The sequence below is a fragment of the Clytia hemisphaerica genome, unplaced genomic scaffold, assembly GCF_902728285.1.
Source record: "Clytia hemisphaerica strain Z4C2 unplaced genomic scaffold, Clytia hemisphaerica genome assembly, whole genome shotgun sequence".
NCBI lineage: Eukaryota > Metazoa > Cnidaria > Hydrozoa > Leptothecata > Clytiidae > Clytia > Clytia hemisphaerica.
In genome coordinates, this window is record NW_027103414.1 from 2,216,979 (window position 1) to 2,232,890 (window position 15,912).

General features: G+C 34.8%; 4 protein-coding genes and 1 long non-coding RNA gene across 5 annotated transcripts in view; 2 read left to right on the forward strand and 3 right to left on the reverse strand.

Annotated features, from left to right (window-relative positions):
• Window positions 1–1,549: 1,549 nt before the first annotated feature.
• Window positions 1,550–15,912, reverse strand: part of LOC136797577 (X-ray repair cross-complementing protein 5-like) — a 55,775-nt gene continuing 41,412 nt past the window's right edge. Inside the window, exon 26 of the mRNA XM_067054163.1 lies at window positions 1,550–1,691. Coding sequence (XP_066910264.1) covers window positions 1,677–1,691 — 15 coding nt within the window. The 3' untranslated portion in view covers window positions 1,550–1,676. The remainder of the gene's footprint in view (window positions 1,692–15,912) is intronic.
• LOC136797607 (uncharacterized) lies at window positions 4,319–5,329 on the reverse strand. The gene is made up of 3 exons (XM_067054200.1): window positions 5,244–5,329; window positions 4,801–5,034; window positions 4,319–4,655 (listed from the first exon to the last, which is right to left on the reverse strand). Exons 1-3 carry the CDS (start codon window positions 5,275–5,277, stop codon window positions 4,402–4,404), a joined length of 522 nt encoding a protein of 173 aa, XP_066910301.1. The 5' UTR covers window positions 5,278–5,329; the 3' UTR covers window positions 4,319–4,401.
• Window positions 7,350–8,055, reverse strand: LOC136797441 (uncharacterized). Its single transcript, XM_067054016.1, has 2 exons — window positions 7,743–8,055; window positions 7,350–7,603 (listed from the first exon to the last, which is right to left on the reverse strand). The coding sequence occupies exons 1-2, from the start codon at window positions 8,002–8,004 to the stop codon at window positions 7,350–7,352; spliced, it is 516 nt and encodes a 171-aa protein (XP_066910117.1). The 5' UTR covers window positions 8,005–8,055.
• Window positions 9,619–10,583, forward strand: LOC136797612 (uncharacterized). The gene is made up of 3 exons (XR_010845272.1): window positions 9,619–9,685; window positions 9,959–10,086; window positions 10,260–10,583. It is a non-coding gene; the product is annotated as an uncharacterized lncRNA (long non-coding RNA).
• On the forward strand, window positions 14,433–15,643 carry LOC136797605 (uncharacterized). Its single transcript, XM_067054198.1, has 3 exons — window positions 14,433–14,527; window positions 14,729–14,962; window positions 15,315–15,643. The coding sequence occupies exons 1-3, from the start codon at window positions 14,494–14,496 to the stop codon at window positions 15,566–15,568; spliced, it is 522 nt and encodes a 173-aa protein (XP_066910299.1). The 5' UTR covers window positions 14,433–14,493; the 3' UTR covers window positions 15,569–15,643.

A 15,912-nucleotide genomic window follows, 5' to 3' on the forward strand; every position in this document is an offset into this window, starting at 1 on the left:
GAAACAGCAGTTCCAATAAGGTTCACGGGTCTGGAAGAATTCGCAAAAATGATCAGTTGTCCGAAAGAAAATTGAACGCTGTAAAACTCGAGCATTAATTTCTTTCAACTTTCCAAAGAGCTGACATTTGTTTTTTTAAGGAGTCCCTTTATCAGTAGGAATTGCAACACAATTTGGCGTACATCCTACTACAAAAGAAAAAACACTCATGCAAAATGAAAACAATTTTGAAACCACAGAAAAACAACTACTGATACTAAAAAAAGGTTTTTCCATGAACATCACTATTATGAAAGAATGTGGACAAAATATTTTCTAGCCCTAACGCCAAAGTGTACTTTGTTCCCTATATCTTGTCACTTTTCCAAAAAAATCGTGAATTGGGGTCAGTAGGGAAAAAATATCTAGATTTTCTAAAGAACTGCGGGTCCATCAATTCCAAAAAATATTCAAAAAGAAAAAGTAGTAGTGACAACTGAAAGGCATTAGTTCAATTTACATATTTTCCCATAGTAGTTATCGCATTCAAACACATATATCACTGTACGACACACTTAATAAACGACTCAAGTCTAATGCTATTCTACCACTCACTCATTGTCAAACAGAAAAACCCTGTCCCAAAAATTTTCGTCAATGTTGTCATCTTTTTGCGTATCGAAAATAAAAAATCGCTAAATTTTGTAATTTCTATGTACATAGTCAACCAATTTGACATTTTGTCATTTCGGCAACACAAAAAAAATCTCTAATCGATAATCCCTAAAGTGAAAAATTAATATTTAATTTTAGATTTAGAGGATAGTAAGCTGTAAACTCAATACCAAGCGAATCTGTGTAAATAAAAATTCTCCTCTAGATCACCATTTCCTTTAAAATCAAATATATTTGAAAAAGCGATGAAGTCTCAAACATCTCCCTATATCTTGTTCCCAGCCCCTTTTCTGGAGCAGAGGAACTAACTATTGTAGATTTGAGTGAATAATTTCAATCAATAAGGGTCTTAATTATCTTAGCGAGTGTGCGAACTTATCGATCTACCGTAAATGAGTCCGAAAACGGCTTGAATTATTCGATGGAAATATATGCATTAAATTTTTGTTCATCTGTTAAAAATAAATTACCATAAAACAGAGAGATTTACATATTGGGAGTAGAAGAGCAAAAGCTGCTAGCTGCAGTATTATCACGATATTAAGGAAACGGCGAAATGTTATAGTCTTATAGTGAACACAATTAAATATCAATTCTTCCAACGGAAATGTCATATGTCACTTGACCCTCTATATTGTATACAGCTCGTAACATGAACTAACACAGTCCTCTATCGAATTTTGATCGGAGAATAAGTACCACGTACGACTTTTAGAATTAGAGGGTAAATCATGGCTCTACGGTAACTAGGAGCTACGATGAATTGACCACAAGCGAAGTAAGACTTGCTCTGCGACCTACCCTCGGGCCTTAGAAGAAGCTAAAGGTATCTTCTCTAATATTGAAACAGCTGATAATGGATTGGTGTAAAGGTTAATTGAAAAAAGAAATATAATTCTTTGATGAAAGTATTTTATGTTTTGTGCAAAACGAAATGAAAATATATAAAAATAGTACGTTACAAGAGAGAGTGCAGATGATGGTTGTGTTGATTATTCCCAAAAAGTCCTTCTCATCACAAGTTACAACAAGTCGAGCTGAAAAAAAAAAGAAAAACAATAAAAAAAGGAGAACCTGAGGAATAGGAATACGTCCTAGCCCTTTTCAGGGGGGTTTTCAGGGGTCTTAAATACCGTCATACCGACAAAATTACGGGTCAAATACCGTAATACCGTCGGTGAAGGAAGCCTAATACCGATACCGACATTATATTTATGTTTTTTTTTTCGAAAATAATGAATTTTCATTAATCAAATCTATTGTGTAGTAGCAAATTAGAAACTGTACAAACAAGTCTTGTGCTTTATGAGGCCCCCCAGTTAACCCTCAATTCAGGTATTCACGCACAAATTTTACATCTTTGGTTAAACGATTGTGACCTTATTGGGCTAAATTTAGCCTTTTTATGGTCTCTTTTAAACAGATTGACCTATTCTTATACCAAACATTTTCACCAATATATTAAGTTTTTTGCTAGTTTTGTGACCTTATTCTCGATATGCTCGACTATTTAAGGGCTCTTTTACAGCTATTTGAGCTTTCATAAAGCAATATTTTAGGTCTGCCGCGCCAAAGTTACTTGCTTGTTACGGGAGGCAAATGCAAAATTAAGCCTTTCCCCCAATAATTTCTTCCTCGCAGACCCGTAAGATGTCTTTTATATTGAGAATCAATTTAAAATCGAGGTTTGGGCCAATCATGGTCTGAGAAGCCGTAGACTTCAACACAGGCTTCATAGAGGTGGTGCTGTGGTGCAACTAGAGGACGCGAATTCTAAAGTTTAACCCCCCTATCGGAGGAAAGAAAATAAATGGAAAATAAGAACGCGAGCGAAGCGAGAGCGAAAGTTTTTTGACAGTTTTCGCTCTCCTCTGTTATTGAAAAACGGCCTTACTACGCTATTGTTAGTCAAGTATGCCTTGTTTGGTCACACAATTTTTGATTTTATTTAACACTGACCATTTGTTGGCAAAAAGAAAAATATGGTACGGCGAGCGACGTACCTGCCGTAGCCGGTGCGGCAATTTAAAATGCCTAGATTGCCTGAAAGCGCATCATGTGCATCATGATGTGAATTATTTTTTAATCGTTCGATGCTGCACAAGATGTTTTTAGAACTACCTACTTTTACTAATTATTGAAGGAGTAAATACCGCCTTTACTGTCTCTAAGTTACTGCAGTATCAGTGTATTGTATTGTAGTAGCAATATAAGTGAATACAGAGAGACGACCATATCATTTAGTGCTGACGGAGAAAATTTTATCTAGACTCATTCGTTGGAGGCAGTATTTGCATCACAAAAGTTCTCATTAAAAAAATGCGCCCGCAGAAAAATAACGAAAATATTTGTTTAGATATCGTAAAATTTTGCTTATTTTGAATATCCTCACCATCGAGCTCACCATGACAATAAGTGAAAATTTTACTGGTTAAAATAGCGGTATAGACTTATCTTTTTAGAAAATTTTTTCTGCATGAAACTCATGAAGAGACTAAAAGGTAAATAGTTTTATACCGAAATACCGTTTTTTATTGATAAAAATATCGAAAAACCGACAAAAAAACAGGCAATTTACAGATACCGGTAGAAAATGAAATACCGTAATCCCGTCGTTTTTTTCTCGTAATACCGATTTACCGGGGGTAAAAAGGCCCAATACCGTCATACCGTAAAAGTGAAAACCCCACCTTTTCACTTAAGCCTTTTTTTTATAAGAACAAACTATATAAGAACATAAGGCTTCGACGATGGCCAAAATTTTAAGAAGAAGTTAAGAACATTTTAAGGATTCATGGACTCTAAAACACCAAATTTCTTAGGAAATTGCACAAAAATACTCACAAAATGGCGAAATTAAGAACATTTTGAGAAAATCTTTAGGCTTAAAACCCAAAAAGTTAAGAATATCCGAAGGCTTCATAGATTTTGAATGTTCTTATAAAGAAAACGTGTATTCGATTGCACTCTAAATCAAATTTGTTTCGAGAGAGACCTGGAAATTGTCTTTTAAGCCCACCAGCTGACCGACTATTTTTAAGAATTTGAAGTATTGCAGTCGCTAAATTTGAACGATTCTAAAAGAGAAAATTAGCCATGTAAATTTGAAAGCATCCACCGAGCCCTCAATTATCTGTTCTAGTAGTACTTCCAGCTGTTCTGAGTAAAAAAGTTGTTGCCTGGAAAATTGGGGGATATGTTCTAATTGAAGTTAGCAAAAAAGAACAGATTTTTTTCAATTTTTCGTCGGTGGCTACTACTCTTGTAACATTAACTTATGTACAGTGCCGAACGTGATAAAGGGAACTAATTTTCGCGGGACCTAATTCTTACAGAGCTTATTTTCGCGGTACAAGGCTACTAAATTGGATCATTTTACGAAGTTAATTTTCCCAGTAGACACCCCAAAACGCGAAAATTAGTTCCCACGAAAAATAGTACTACGGGAAAAGTAATTGACCGTATCAGGCAGTAGGTAGCCGTTTAGAAGCATTGATTTATACAATATTTTGAAATTGGGTATCTCCCCGATTTGATGCTTGGATTTATTCTGAACACTTTCCCGCATAAATACACAAAGTGTTAATTCAATTTAAAAGAACGAGAAAATGAAATCTACATTCCAAATTAAGGAAAATTTCTTTCAATAACAAAAGAGCAAAAGTTCAAAAAGATTATGACAAAAGTAGTTAACCAGCAACTACGTATAAAATTATCAAAAATTACAAAACAGATAAATGACAAAATCTAATGTTTCTTTGGTGCTGGGTGCTCAGTTTTGAATTTTCCTTCATACAAACATGCATCCCAATCTTGGTTGTACAACAATCCTTTAGGACAAGCAATACATCCGACAGTTTGTCCTTGATAACATCTAACATATTGGTGTGGGTTGTTTGGATCAGCAAGGTTTCCAGTGAAGTGTTTGCCAGCATGGGGACATTTGTCAGGACATGCAAAAGTGGTAGCAGGTTGGAATGGCAAAGTGGTGATACAATCGTCTAGAGGAAAAATGAATGAGAAAGAATCATTAAAATGGATTGGACTTATGTAATAACACCAAATTGTTCATTTTGAATCATCTAGATTTTGAAAGAAAAAATCATTATCTTGTCCTCTGATCTGTACAATAGTTTTAAAACCTACCAGTTTTCTTGTTGAGACATTGGTTGCATGATTGACTGAATTCCAAAGACAATGGGAAACATGGTTGACAAGAAGCCAATTGGTTTGAGCATTGAACAAAATAGTTGGATCGGTAAACTCCATAGTATTTATATTCGTAGTTTCCATCAGCTAATCCATGACAAAGAGAGTTTGGACATGGTACAACTTCTGGTGTAGTTCCAGTCACTTTGGTCACTTCCAAGCAGTATGAAGCTGAAAATTAAAATGAAAACATAAGGAAAATCATGATTAGGTATAGCTGGCTAAAACTAAGATTTAAGATAAAAAAGTAACGCTTTAACATATTCACTTTGAATGTTAACTGAGAAATTTTCCAAAAAAGATATGATAGCGATATCCATTTTGTTTGGATTGCTTTCCTTTCATTGCAAAACTATCGTTAAAAATAATGTAGAGCTTACCTGCGACAATAGTTAAAACGATGAAAATTTTCATTTTGATGAAATTTGTTTTGGTATTTGACTTTCTTGTTGTTGTAACTTCTTCCTTTCTGTTAGCAGTATTTGATATTGATTGAAAATCTGCAACCTCTTTTATACTGTTCTATTTCCTGGTCAAAATGTCGATTTTTTAATTATCTTCCTCAACTATGTGGCTTACACACTTAAAAAACTTAAACAATTGGATTGATTACCCAGGTTGAAGGAAATTTAAAGATTTAACCAGCTGGAATTAAATATTGAAGTTTTTGGTGGGCGCCGTTTTAATTAATTCATAGGGCGTGATTAGTCTTGGGGCTTTGTGCACCCGAGATCCTTTTTAACGATTCCGACCAATATTCAACCGAATTTCCAATGTTTCAAAAATTGCAATTTTTGATATTGCAACAAACTTTTGAAAACTGCTTTTACTTAATGTCATAATTGGATATTGGATATATTATAACAAATTTGAGGTTCCGACAAAATTGATTGAAAAAGTGGGTTCTCCTATATCTTGCGGTCAAAAAATAGATGTATGCAATTTAACTTCCTTCATATACTGACGCCTGGGAAGAATTCTCCAAAAGATCATCCATCAAAAAGCAAGCATGAAAAATCGTAGTGCAGAGGTAGGGCATCCAGCTAAGGTGAGCAAGGTCCTGGGTTCAATCCCAGGCCGGGTCATACCAAAGACTCCGAACTAAATAGAAAATGGTACTTGATTCCTCTCTGTTTCATACTTAGCCATTGATAGAATGATAGAGGGTAATTGGAGAAAGAAATCCAGGGAGAGATAAAGAAATGCCAACCACTACCTTCTGGTGGATAGCTATCAAAAGAGGAGCCTTAGGGTCACATCTGACTGCAGTTGTAGACTCAGTTATATACTATGAGGAATTAGGACTCGTTAGTGTGCATCAGTATATAATTTCCTTTTTCCCTAAACACTCGTAGAGATATTTCTTGCAAATGGAATATAGTCCAACAGCCAGTTAGATACTTAAAATCAAAGTAGTAAGTGTTCCTAAACGGCAGAGGGGTATTGTTTATCTTCTCATTAATCCTTAGATCAATTTTTTTTGAAAACGTACTTATCAGCCCTGCTAAATTTAGTCTTTATTGGCTTTATTTTTTGGGCCTGAGCTGAGGCGGATTAACCATTACTCTATAACTTCAATTTTTCAAAATAATTTTTAGTTTCGAATATGCGTACACATGGCGGCATGGTTGGCGGCGTTCCTAGGTTATGTTAGACGTAGCGTTACAGAACCGAAAAAATTAAGCGACCTCAAAAGATGCCAGTGGTAAAAAGGCCAAAATTTCAACTTTTATGTAAAAAACGTAATTCATTTTTGACCGTTTCTACTCGATTTAAGTTGATTCAATTATACTCAAAAGAAAAAAGTTATTTATTTTTTGTTCTGATGTACAAACTTAAGCCTCAATCTTCAATATAAAACTCAATTTAATGTTACGACATTTGATATAAATTTAAGTTAATCGTTAAAAACCGTTACAAAGTTCATTCATTGTTTTGGGTTCTGATGTTATTCACGGCCGCATTTGACGTAACCTCAAGCTCAAAATTTGGTAGTTTGGTAGTTACTGATAAAAGGATCTGCGGCGTAAATCGGAACTTTAAGGTCACCTCCTTCGAGTCTTTTTATAACGAGCAACGACGCCTTCCATTTATTTCTGAATTTTATCATAGCAATATTTTTTTTATCTATCAAGTGAAGGTTTTTTTGTTTCGAATCAGAAAATCGATTACTTAAGAGGAAGATTTACTACCTGGGAGCCAGCCTTGGAAGTTTTACCGAAGTTTTCCAAATGAGCCATTTCCTTTTTAAAGTGGAGCAAAACTAATGGTTTGTAAGTCTTGTGTTCGAAATTTTCAGTAATTTTTGAAGGTGATATTTTTACGAATAACCCATCTAGAAATTTGCCGACAATACAGGGAAATGAAACATTTAAGTTTTAGTAAATCATAGGAGCATGTTTCAATTCAAAATACAGAGATAAAATAAAGTAGTAAGCCAGCAACTACGTGCAAAATTATTAAAAATTACAATAAAATAACAAAATTTAATGTTTCTTTGGTGCTGGTTGCTCGGTTTTGAATTTTCCTTCATACAAACATGCGTCCCAACCTTGGTTGTACAACAATCCTTTAGGACAAGCAATACATCCGACAGTTTGTCCTTCATAACATCCAACATATTGGTGTGGGTTGTTTGGATCAGCAAGGTTTCCAGTGAAGTGTTTGCCAGCATGAGGACATTTGTCAGGACATGCAAAAGTGGTAGCAGGTTGGAATGGTAAAGTGGTGACACAGTCATCTAGAGGAAAATAAATAGGAAATTATCATTAAAATGAATTGCTTTGATGCAGTAACACCAAATTGTTTATTTTGAATGTAGATTTCAAAAGAAAAAGTAATATATTGTCCTCTGATCTGTACAAAGTTTTAAAACCTACCAGTTTTCTTGTTGAGACATTGGTTGCATGATTGACTGAATTCCAAAGACAATGGGAAGCATGGTTGACAAGAAGCCAATTGGTTTGAGCATTGTACAAAATAGTTGGATCGGTAAACTCCATAGTATTTATATTCGTAGTTTCCATCAGCTAATCCGTGGCAAAGAGAGTTTGGACATGGTACAACTTCTGGTGTAGTTCCAGTCACTTTGGTCACTTCTAAGCAGTATGAAGCTGGAAATGAAAATGTGAGGAAAATCATGATTAGTTATCGCAACTAAAACTAAAATTTTATATATAAAAGTAACGCTTTACAAAATCTTCACTTTGAATGTTAACTGAGAAATTTTCCAAAACAGATTTGATAGTGATATCCATTCTGTTTGCATTGATTTTCTTTCATTGCGAAACTATTGTTTAAAATCTGTGGAGCTTACCTGCGACAATGGTTAAAACGATGAGAATCTTCATTTTGATGAGATTTATTTTGCGATTTTCTTGTTGTTGTAACTTTCTTCCTTTCTCTTGCCAGTATTTGATGTTGATTGAAAATCTGCAACATCTTTTATACTGTTCTAAATCCTGGTCAAAATGTCGATGTTTTGATTATCTTCCTCAACTATGTGGCTTACACACTTAAAAAATTTATACAATTGGATTGATTACCCAAGCTGAAGGAAATTTAAAGATTTAACCAGCTGGAATTAAATATTGAGGTTTTTGGTAAAACTGATTGAAAAGTGGGCGCCCTTTAACTATTTCACAACAGGGCGTAATTAGTCTTGGGGCTTATGTGTACCCGAGAAGCAATACTTTATCGATTAGGGCTAATATTCAACTGAATTTCTAATGTCTCAAAAACTGAAATTTCTGATATTGCAACAAACATATTTTGAATACTACTTTTACTTTATGTCATAAGTGGATATTGGATAACTTTGAGGTTCCTGATTGACAAGGTGGGTTTTTTTTCTTGTGGTCAGAAAATAGATGTATGCAATTTCACTTCCTTCATATGGATATCCATTTGTCGCCTGGGCAAATTATTCAAACAACATCCATCAAAAGGAAGCATGAAAAATCGTAGTGCAGAGGTAGAGCACCCGGCTACGTTGAGCAAGGTTCTGGGTTCAATCCCAGGCCGGGTCATACCAAAAACTTCGAACTACACTCTCAGTTTTTAGGGTTTTATATGAGACCTTTTAGATGCTAATTTGAAGAAAGACCTTATCAGTCTGAATTCAAACCTTTTAGGTTTAGTTTTGAGACCTTAGCCGGTCTAATTTTTACTTACATGTCAGTATATCATGAAAGGTCTGAATTGAAACTCTTGTGTGGCCGATTGAGACCTTGCAAGGTTTCCATTCAAGCAAGGTCTTGTTCTATACACCAAAAAGGTCTCCTTTGTATTTTTCGAAATGAGACCTTCATGGTCTGTTCTTGGAAACGGTCTTATTCAACACTTCTAAAGGTCTCAATCACGCGTTTGAAACAAGACCTTCTTAGGTCTGCCTGATACAAGCCTTTTCAATAGACACGATAGTGAACATCCGATAGACAAGATAAAAGGGCTTTTATGGATACCTCTAAAGGTCTCAATTTCGCGCGCTGTAAAAGGTCGCCAAAAAGGTCTCCTTCAAGACTTCTAAAGGCTCACTGGTTTGAAACAAGACCTTTTTAGGTCTGCCATTTACAAGCCTTTTCAATAGACACGATAGTGAACATCCAATAGACACGATAAAAAGGGCTTTTATGAAGACCTCTAAAGGTCTCGATTTCGCGCGCTTTAAAAAATCTAGAGCAGTGTAACGACTTCTTTTGAATTTTCGAATGTTTCGAACGTCGTTCGAAATTCGAAAAGTTCAAAATTGTGCAAAAATAAAATCAAAACAATTTTGGAGCCAAAAGGGTGAAGACGGTCTGAAGAGCAAAAAGAAAAAAAGGTAAGTAACACAATCTTCACGTAATAAAATTTCTTAAAATCCTTTTTTTGTTCACTGGAGCTATATATATATATCTTTTGATCGGATGAATTCTTTTTTCTTCCACAAACATGGAGCTTATTGTTGCAAATACACCCATGGAAAGTTTTGGCGAGGCTCGATCGAATTTTGTGCTTGTATTTATTGATCCTACTAGCTAGGCTTTTACGAAATTTTATTTTATTTTTTGTGCAATATTCGTTTTAAATCTTTTATTATATTATTTTTTTTCAGCTTCGACATTAACGAGAATCTAACCCAACATCATGTGAGCCCATGTCACTGTCGCTGTAAATCCCACCATCACATTATCTAAACGTTTGTTTAAAGTATGGCCAGAACAAAATCGACTCTCTGCTGAGGTAAGAATTGAATAAACTGTATCTTTGCCCAATTTGTTTTTTTTTTCAGGAAAACTTTGAAGAGCTGGATCAAAAGTAAAGAATTTTTCAAATTTCTAAATTACATTTCGATGAAGTAATAGGCCTAAAAACCAGTTTTGTGATCTTTATCTCACTTCTCTTGAATTTTTTAGCACGCAACTATCCAGCTTTCATGTTAGCACGCAACTATCCAGTTCATTAAAGTTTTGTGTCACCGTCACCATAACAAACGTCTATTCAATCTATTCAATTTTCAACTCTTGGACACGAACGTTTGTTTGACAATCTGGTTTACAGTCGTACTTACATAAACAGCTAGACTTTGTCATCATCATTGTCATGAACAAACTGGACACGTACAATACATCTCTTGTACGTTTCGATATCAAAGAACTATTATATACATAATATAATGGATATTTGTTAGAAAAATATCTAGAAATCCTATTGGGTATAATATATCTTTTAGATTGAAATTCTTGAGTATTTTTATTCTCTTCTTCTCTTAATTATTGTTAGGTTTTGTTTCGACAATTTAGGCCTTTTGAAAATTACAGACCTTCAAAAACGAGTACTAAACATAGTTTCTTTTAGGCACTAATATGGTCTAATTTTGAACAAGACCCCAAACGTTCTGCGATAACGGACTTTTATCGAAAGGTCTCGTTTAAAATAAGACCTTTTAGGTATGATAGAATCAGAACCCTTGAAGTCTCTTTCGGGATCTAGAATAGTCTCTATTGGGCGCGCTAAAGGTCTGATTTAGAACAAGACCCTAAACGTTCTGCGATAACGGACTTTTTTCGAAAGGTCTCGTTTAAAATAAGACCTTTTAGGTATGATAGAATCAGAACCCTTGAAGTCTCTTTCGGGATCTAGAATAGTCTCTATTGGGCGCGATAAAGGTCCTATTAAAATCAAGACCTTAAGGTCTGATTTAGAACAAGACCCAAAACGTTCTGCGATAACGGATCGTTACCTGATACACCCAAAAGGTCTTAATAAAGACCTTTAAAACTGAGAGTGTAAATACAAAATCGCCTGCGTGATGCTTATTAAGAGAAGGCTGAAGGGTAATTAGAGCAATCCCGGAGGAAAGAGTGGCGCCTTCCCCTACCTTCGGGTAGATAGCTATCGAAAGAGATGCCCGACTGCAGTCGTAGACTTGGTTAAATACTATGAGGAATAATTTCTTTTTGCCTGAACCTTTGTAGAGATGTTTGTTGCAAATGGAAAATAGTTCAAAGGCAATTTAGATAATTAAAACCTAATTGTTCTTACAAGCATAGGCGTATTGTTCATGTTCTCATTGTGCTTGATGATTGTGTTTTTGAAAACCTACATATTAGTCCTTTGAAATTGGTCCTTATTGGGCCTGAGCTGAGGTGGTCTAACAATCACGCCGTAGCTTCAATTTTTCAAAATAATCTTTAGTTTCGAATATGCGTACACAGGGCGGCATGGTTGGCGGCGTTCCTTGGTCAGACTTACCGTTACAGAACCGAAAAAATTAAACGACCTCAAATGATTCCAGTGGTAAAAGGGCCAACATTTCAACTTTTATGTAAAAAAGGGGGATCATTTTTGACCATTTTTACTAGATTTAAGTAGATCTATTATACTCAAAAGAAGAAAGTTATTGCCCCCGCAGGAGCGCAGCGACGAGGAGGCACTTATAGTTTCACGCATAGATATTGGACTGGAATCTCGAATTCTTGCGCGTTTTGTTTTGTTTTGTCGCGCAAGCCTACCCGTAATTAGTCTCTTCCGTAAATGTTCGGGTTTTTTTCCGGGACGGCAGTTGCTAGCCTAAAAACTTTTTCTTTGTAATAGCAGGCGCCGCGGGCATTTTACTCAGCTTTCGACAGTAGATTCTATTCCGCTTGTAGAATTTTGCCCGATTGGTCAACATGCAGGAAATCGAATGGAGAAGTTTCTGGAAGTTTTTTTTAAATTCAAGCTCTCTCCTCCTGCAGTCAAAATGGAATTCCAGTCAAAATACTTATATACCAGTATACCAGTATACGCATTTACTTTTGACTTTCGGATTAAACAAGATATATACATATACCAATCAGTGAATTTGCTGACAGTCAAATTACAATCTGTCTCCTGTCTTAGACATTCAGGAGATTGATTCATTTTTCGACCCAAACAGTTTGTCCCCAAATGCAATAATAATGAACAATGATTAAAATGATAATAGTAGAACAATGATTGAATATTGACAATTATTGTTGGTGGTTGAATTGGCAACGAAATTCCACTGTAACTAAATTTATTCGACAATCGTCATTCAACATACTCTACCAACGATTAGATCTACATTCGATCAATGCTTCTACGCTATTGGTCGAAAGAAAAATGAAGTAATTCCATCGGCACGATCTGACGTAAGGGTCGAAAAAAGTTGAACTTGGAGCGTAATCTTTGTTCCAATCAAAAAGGATTGAAGCCAAAAGGTGCAATCGCAGCGCGCGCAAGTGGAGACCGGCCTTAAGGCTTGAGTTCATTCACTAAAGAGTGCACTAATTTTTGTTTTGTTTTTCTTTTTTCCACGAGTGCATGAATCACATAACAAAATATTCCTACCGTTAAAAAAAATTATCCAGAGCACAATGATTTGTGAGAATAATTACAAAGTTTTTTGAAATGAGAGAAGAAGAATATAATAAAAATTTAATTTTTTGGTCCTGATGTACCAAAAAGATAGATTTCATAAAATTTTATTTTCAATTTCGTAATTTGCCCTTTCATCAAGTTTAACGAATTGCCCGTATTTTTACATGGACTTTTAGACTCAACCAGTATCAACCCACCAACAATGAAGAAGAAAACCTTACGCAATACACACTTTCAAGAAATTACAATTTTCCACTTTCCTTTGGACAATTTTACAAGACAACCACAATAGTTATTCAAACATAATCGATCTGTCGTTAAATAAAGGTCTATTTCAAATTATCTGGCAGTGTTTTTTCAAACCTCAATAACTTTTGATAGAATTTGAATTAAGTAGCGATTTTGTCGGCGTAGACTTCAGTTTTGGATAAAGCAAAATAGGTCTAATCTAGTTTTTTTTTGGTGAGGCTCGACTGTTCTTATTTTTTTTGGTTCTTTGAGCCGTAAATTGTTCTTATCCTGTTCCTATTTAAAAGGTTAATTTTAGGCTTTATACCCAATTTTTACATCTTTGAGCACTAAACTGCTTGAAATGAAGTAATTCCAGGCTCAGCATTGTTCTTAAATTGTTTTTATTTTTTTGGCTCCAAATCAGAACCTTAATTTTCTTATAAAATTGTTCTTATAAAAAGAGATTGTTATCTTCAGCCTGGCAAATAACTTCCTATAACTTCATTACAAACATTCATGCAGCTGTTAAATTCTTGTTAATTACGTCCAAATAATATCCATATAACGTTCAAGACAAAAAATGTACGTTGTATAAATGAATGTTAAACAATTTATCACTGGGGAGCTATATAGTACGCACGTCATTAGATCAAGGAATGGCTTTTTAAACAGATTTTCGGGTTCAAGTTGCGGTATATGCAGAATTTTTTTTCTCGCGGACATCGAGCTCACAAGTTTAGCGCCTCACTGTTTGGGGGGTAAACTGGAGTGGTTTATAATCCATTCAATACAGCTGTTATGTAATAATACAATAATCGTAACGACCTCGAGAGTTTGTATAAACTAAACTAAAGGTTAGACTACCTTAAAGGGACTACCTAAGGGAACTAACTTTCGCGGGAAGTAATTTTCGCAGAAACTGATTCTTTCGTGTTTTTGGTGTCTACCACAAAAAATAGTTTACGAAATGCAATTTTTACTATAAATTCTTGAAAAATCCTCGAAATTCTCGAAAATGAAAGAATTTTGACAAATTGGTTCCGATAAAAACGCCAAATTTGCATACGCTCGCACAGCGAAAATAAGTTCCGCGAAAATTAGTTACTGCGAAATATTTTTTGCTTATGTCAGAATGAGCCGCCTAGCATGTTCGTCTATGTTTAGGCAAAGAAGTAGTAATACTTCTTTGGTTTAGGGTAGAGGTGGTTGAAATGATTACTAGCAATTTCTCTGAAGTAGAAAAGTAAAAAGAATACTCGTGAAAAGAAATTTATGCAATAGCCTTATTATACAATAATTGACTGCCCAACCTTTTTCAAATAATTGCGTTAAGACCACATTTCAATTTCAATTTGAAAGGTCGAAGCCACATAGTAATCACAGCTTAAATCTGCAGCACCTCGTCACCAGGAAGTAGAACAGTATAAAAGAGGTTGAGAATTTTCAATCAACATCAAACACCATCGCACAAGAAAGGAAGAAGTTACAACAACAATAACAAGATAGTTGAATACCAAAACAAATCTCACCAAAATGAAGATTTTCATCGTTTTAACCATTGTCGCAGGTAAGCTCTTCGACTTTTAACAATCTTTTTACTTTTGTGTTGACGGACCCCAGCTTAAGAATTCAATAACATTCTCTACAAACCTATATTGAAAATCTGAATATCTTTTACAAATTCTTAAACCAAGCTTTCCTTAAAGACTGAAATTTTTTTACGAAATAATATTATTCTAAATGAAATGCTGATTTTCTTTCTTTCCAGCTTCATACTGCTTGGAAGTGACCAAAGTGACTGGAACTACACCAGAAGTTGTACCATGTCCAAATTCTCTTTGCCACGGATTAGCTGATGGAAACTACGAATATAAATACTATGGAGTTTACCGATCCAACTATTTTGTTCAATGCTCAAACCAATTGGCTTCTTGTCAACCATGTTTCCCATTGTCTTTGGAATTCAGTCAATCATGCAACCAATGTCTCAACAAGAAAACTGGTATATACTTTTTAGATTTCTATTATCATGGAAAAGACGAAGAATTAAAGACATGTAGAGCTTCCTTTTTATTCAAAAAACACTCTTACTTGAATTCTTAACACGTCATTAAATGCAACTGGCATCAAATGAAATGGTTCAATTTTTTCAATCCTTCGGTCTTATCCCGGTAAAAAAAAACTCCAAAATGATAACTTTTCTTTATCGGTCTTGACATGCATTTGACAAATAATATTCGTAACTTTAAAGTGATGACATTTGAAGCTTCTTTTGCCAAGCTTTGAACGAACCTTGTATATAGCAAATTTAAAGCAACATCATAAATCTTATAATATTTCTCTTTGTTTTCCAGACGACTGTGTCACCACTTTACCATTCCAACCTGCTACCACTTTTGCATGTCCTGACAAATGTCCTCATGCTGGCAAACACTTCACTGGAAACCTTGCTGATCCAAACAGCCCACACCAATATGTTGGATGTTATCAAGGACAAACTGTCGGATGCATTGCTTGTCCTAAAGGATTGTTGTACAACCAAGATTGGGACGCATGTTTGTATGAAGGAAAATTCAAAACTGAGCATCCAGCAACAAAGAAACACTAAATTATGTCTATTACTAAATTTTTTGTATTTTGTACGTAGTTGCTGGTCAACTAAATCATTTCATATCAATTCTTATAGTCGTCATTTTTTTGAAATATGTTATATTAATTCATGCACATTTGTGTCATTTTTCTTCCGTGTCAACAGAGCACTTGAACACTTTTAATAATATTACAGTAGTTTCTGTAATCCGAACCTCAATAACTCGAACCTCTATAACTCAAATATCTCCTTACCTCAAAAAATTGTTCTCGTCCCTTCAGTTAAAATGCCTTATAAACCGTACTCCATAATTTGAAATTTCCTTAACTCGAACAAATTTGTGTTCCTCAAATTTCTATCTT

Excerpts from the sequence above, each read along its gene's own strand:
- LOC136797605 (XM_067054198.1), top strand. The coding sequence starts at position 14,494 with ATGAAGATTTTCATCGTTTTAACCATTGTCGCAG. Across the intron at positions 14,528-14,728 it reads CGTTTTAACCATTGTCGCAG|CTTCATACTGCTTGGAAGTG; the intron begins GTAAGCTCTTCG and ends CTTTCTTTCCAG. Across the intron at positions 14,963-15,314 it reads ATGTCTCAACAAGAAAACTG|ACGACTGTGTCACCACTTTA; the intron begins GTATATACTTTT and ends TTTGTTTTCCAG.
- LOC136797441 (XM_067054016.1), bottom strand. The coding sequence starts at position 8,004 with ATGATTTTCCTCACATTTTCATTTCCAGCTTCATACTGCTTAGAAGTG. Across the intron at positions 7,604-7,742 it reads ATGTCTCAACAAGAAAACTG|ATGACTGTGTCACCACTTTA; the intron begins GTAGGTTTTAAA and ends ATTTTCCTCTAG.
- LOC136797607 (XM_067054200.1), bottom strand. The coding sequence starts at position 5,277 with ATGAAAATTTTCATCGTTTTAACTATTGTCGCAG. Across the intron at positions 5,035-5,243 it reads CGTTTTAACTATTGTCGCAG|CTTCATACTGCTTGGAAGTG; the intron begins GTAAGCTCTACA and ends TTTAATTTTCAG. Across the intron at positions 4,656-4,800 it reads ATGTCTCAACAAGAAAACTG|ACGATTGTATCACCACTTTG; the intron begins GTAGGTTTTAAA and ends TTTTTCCTCTAG.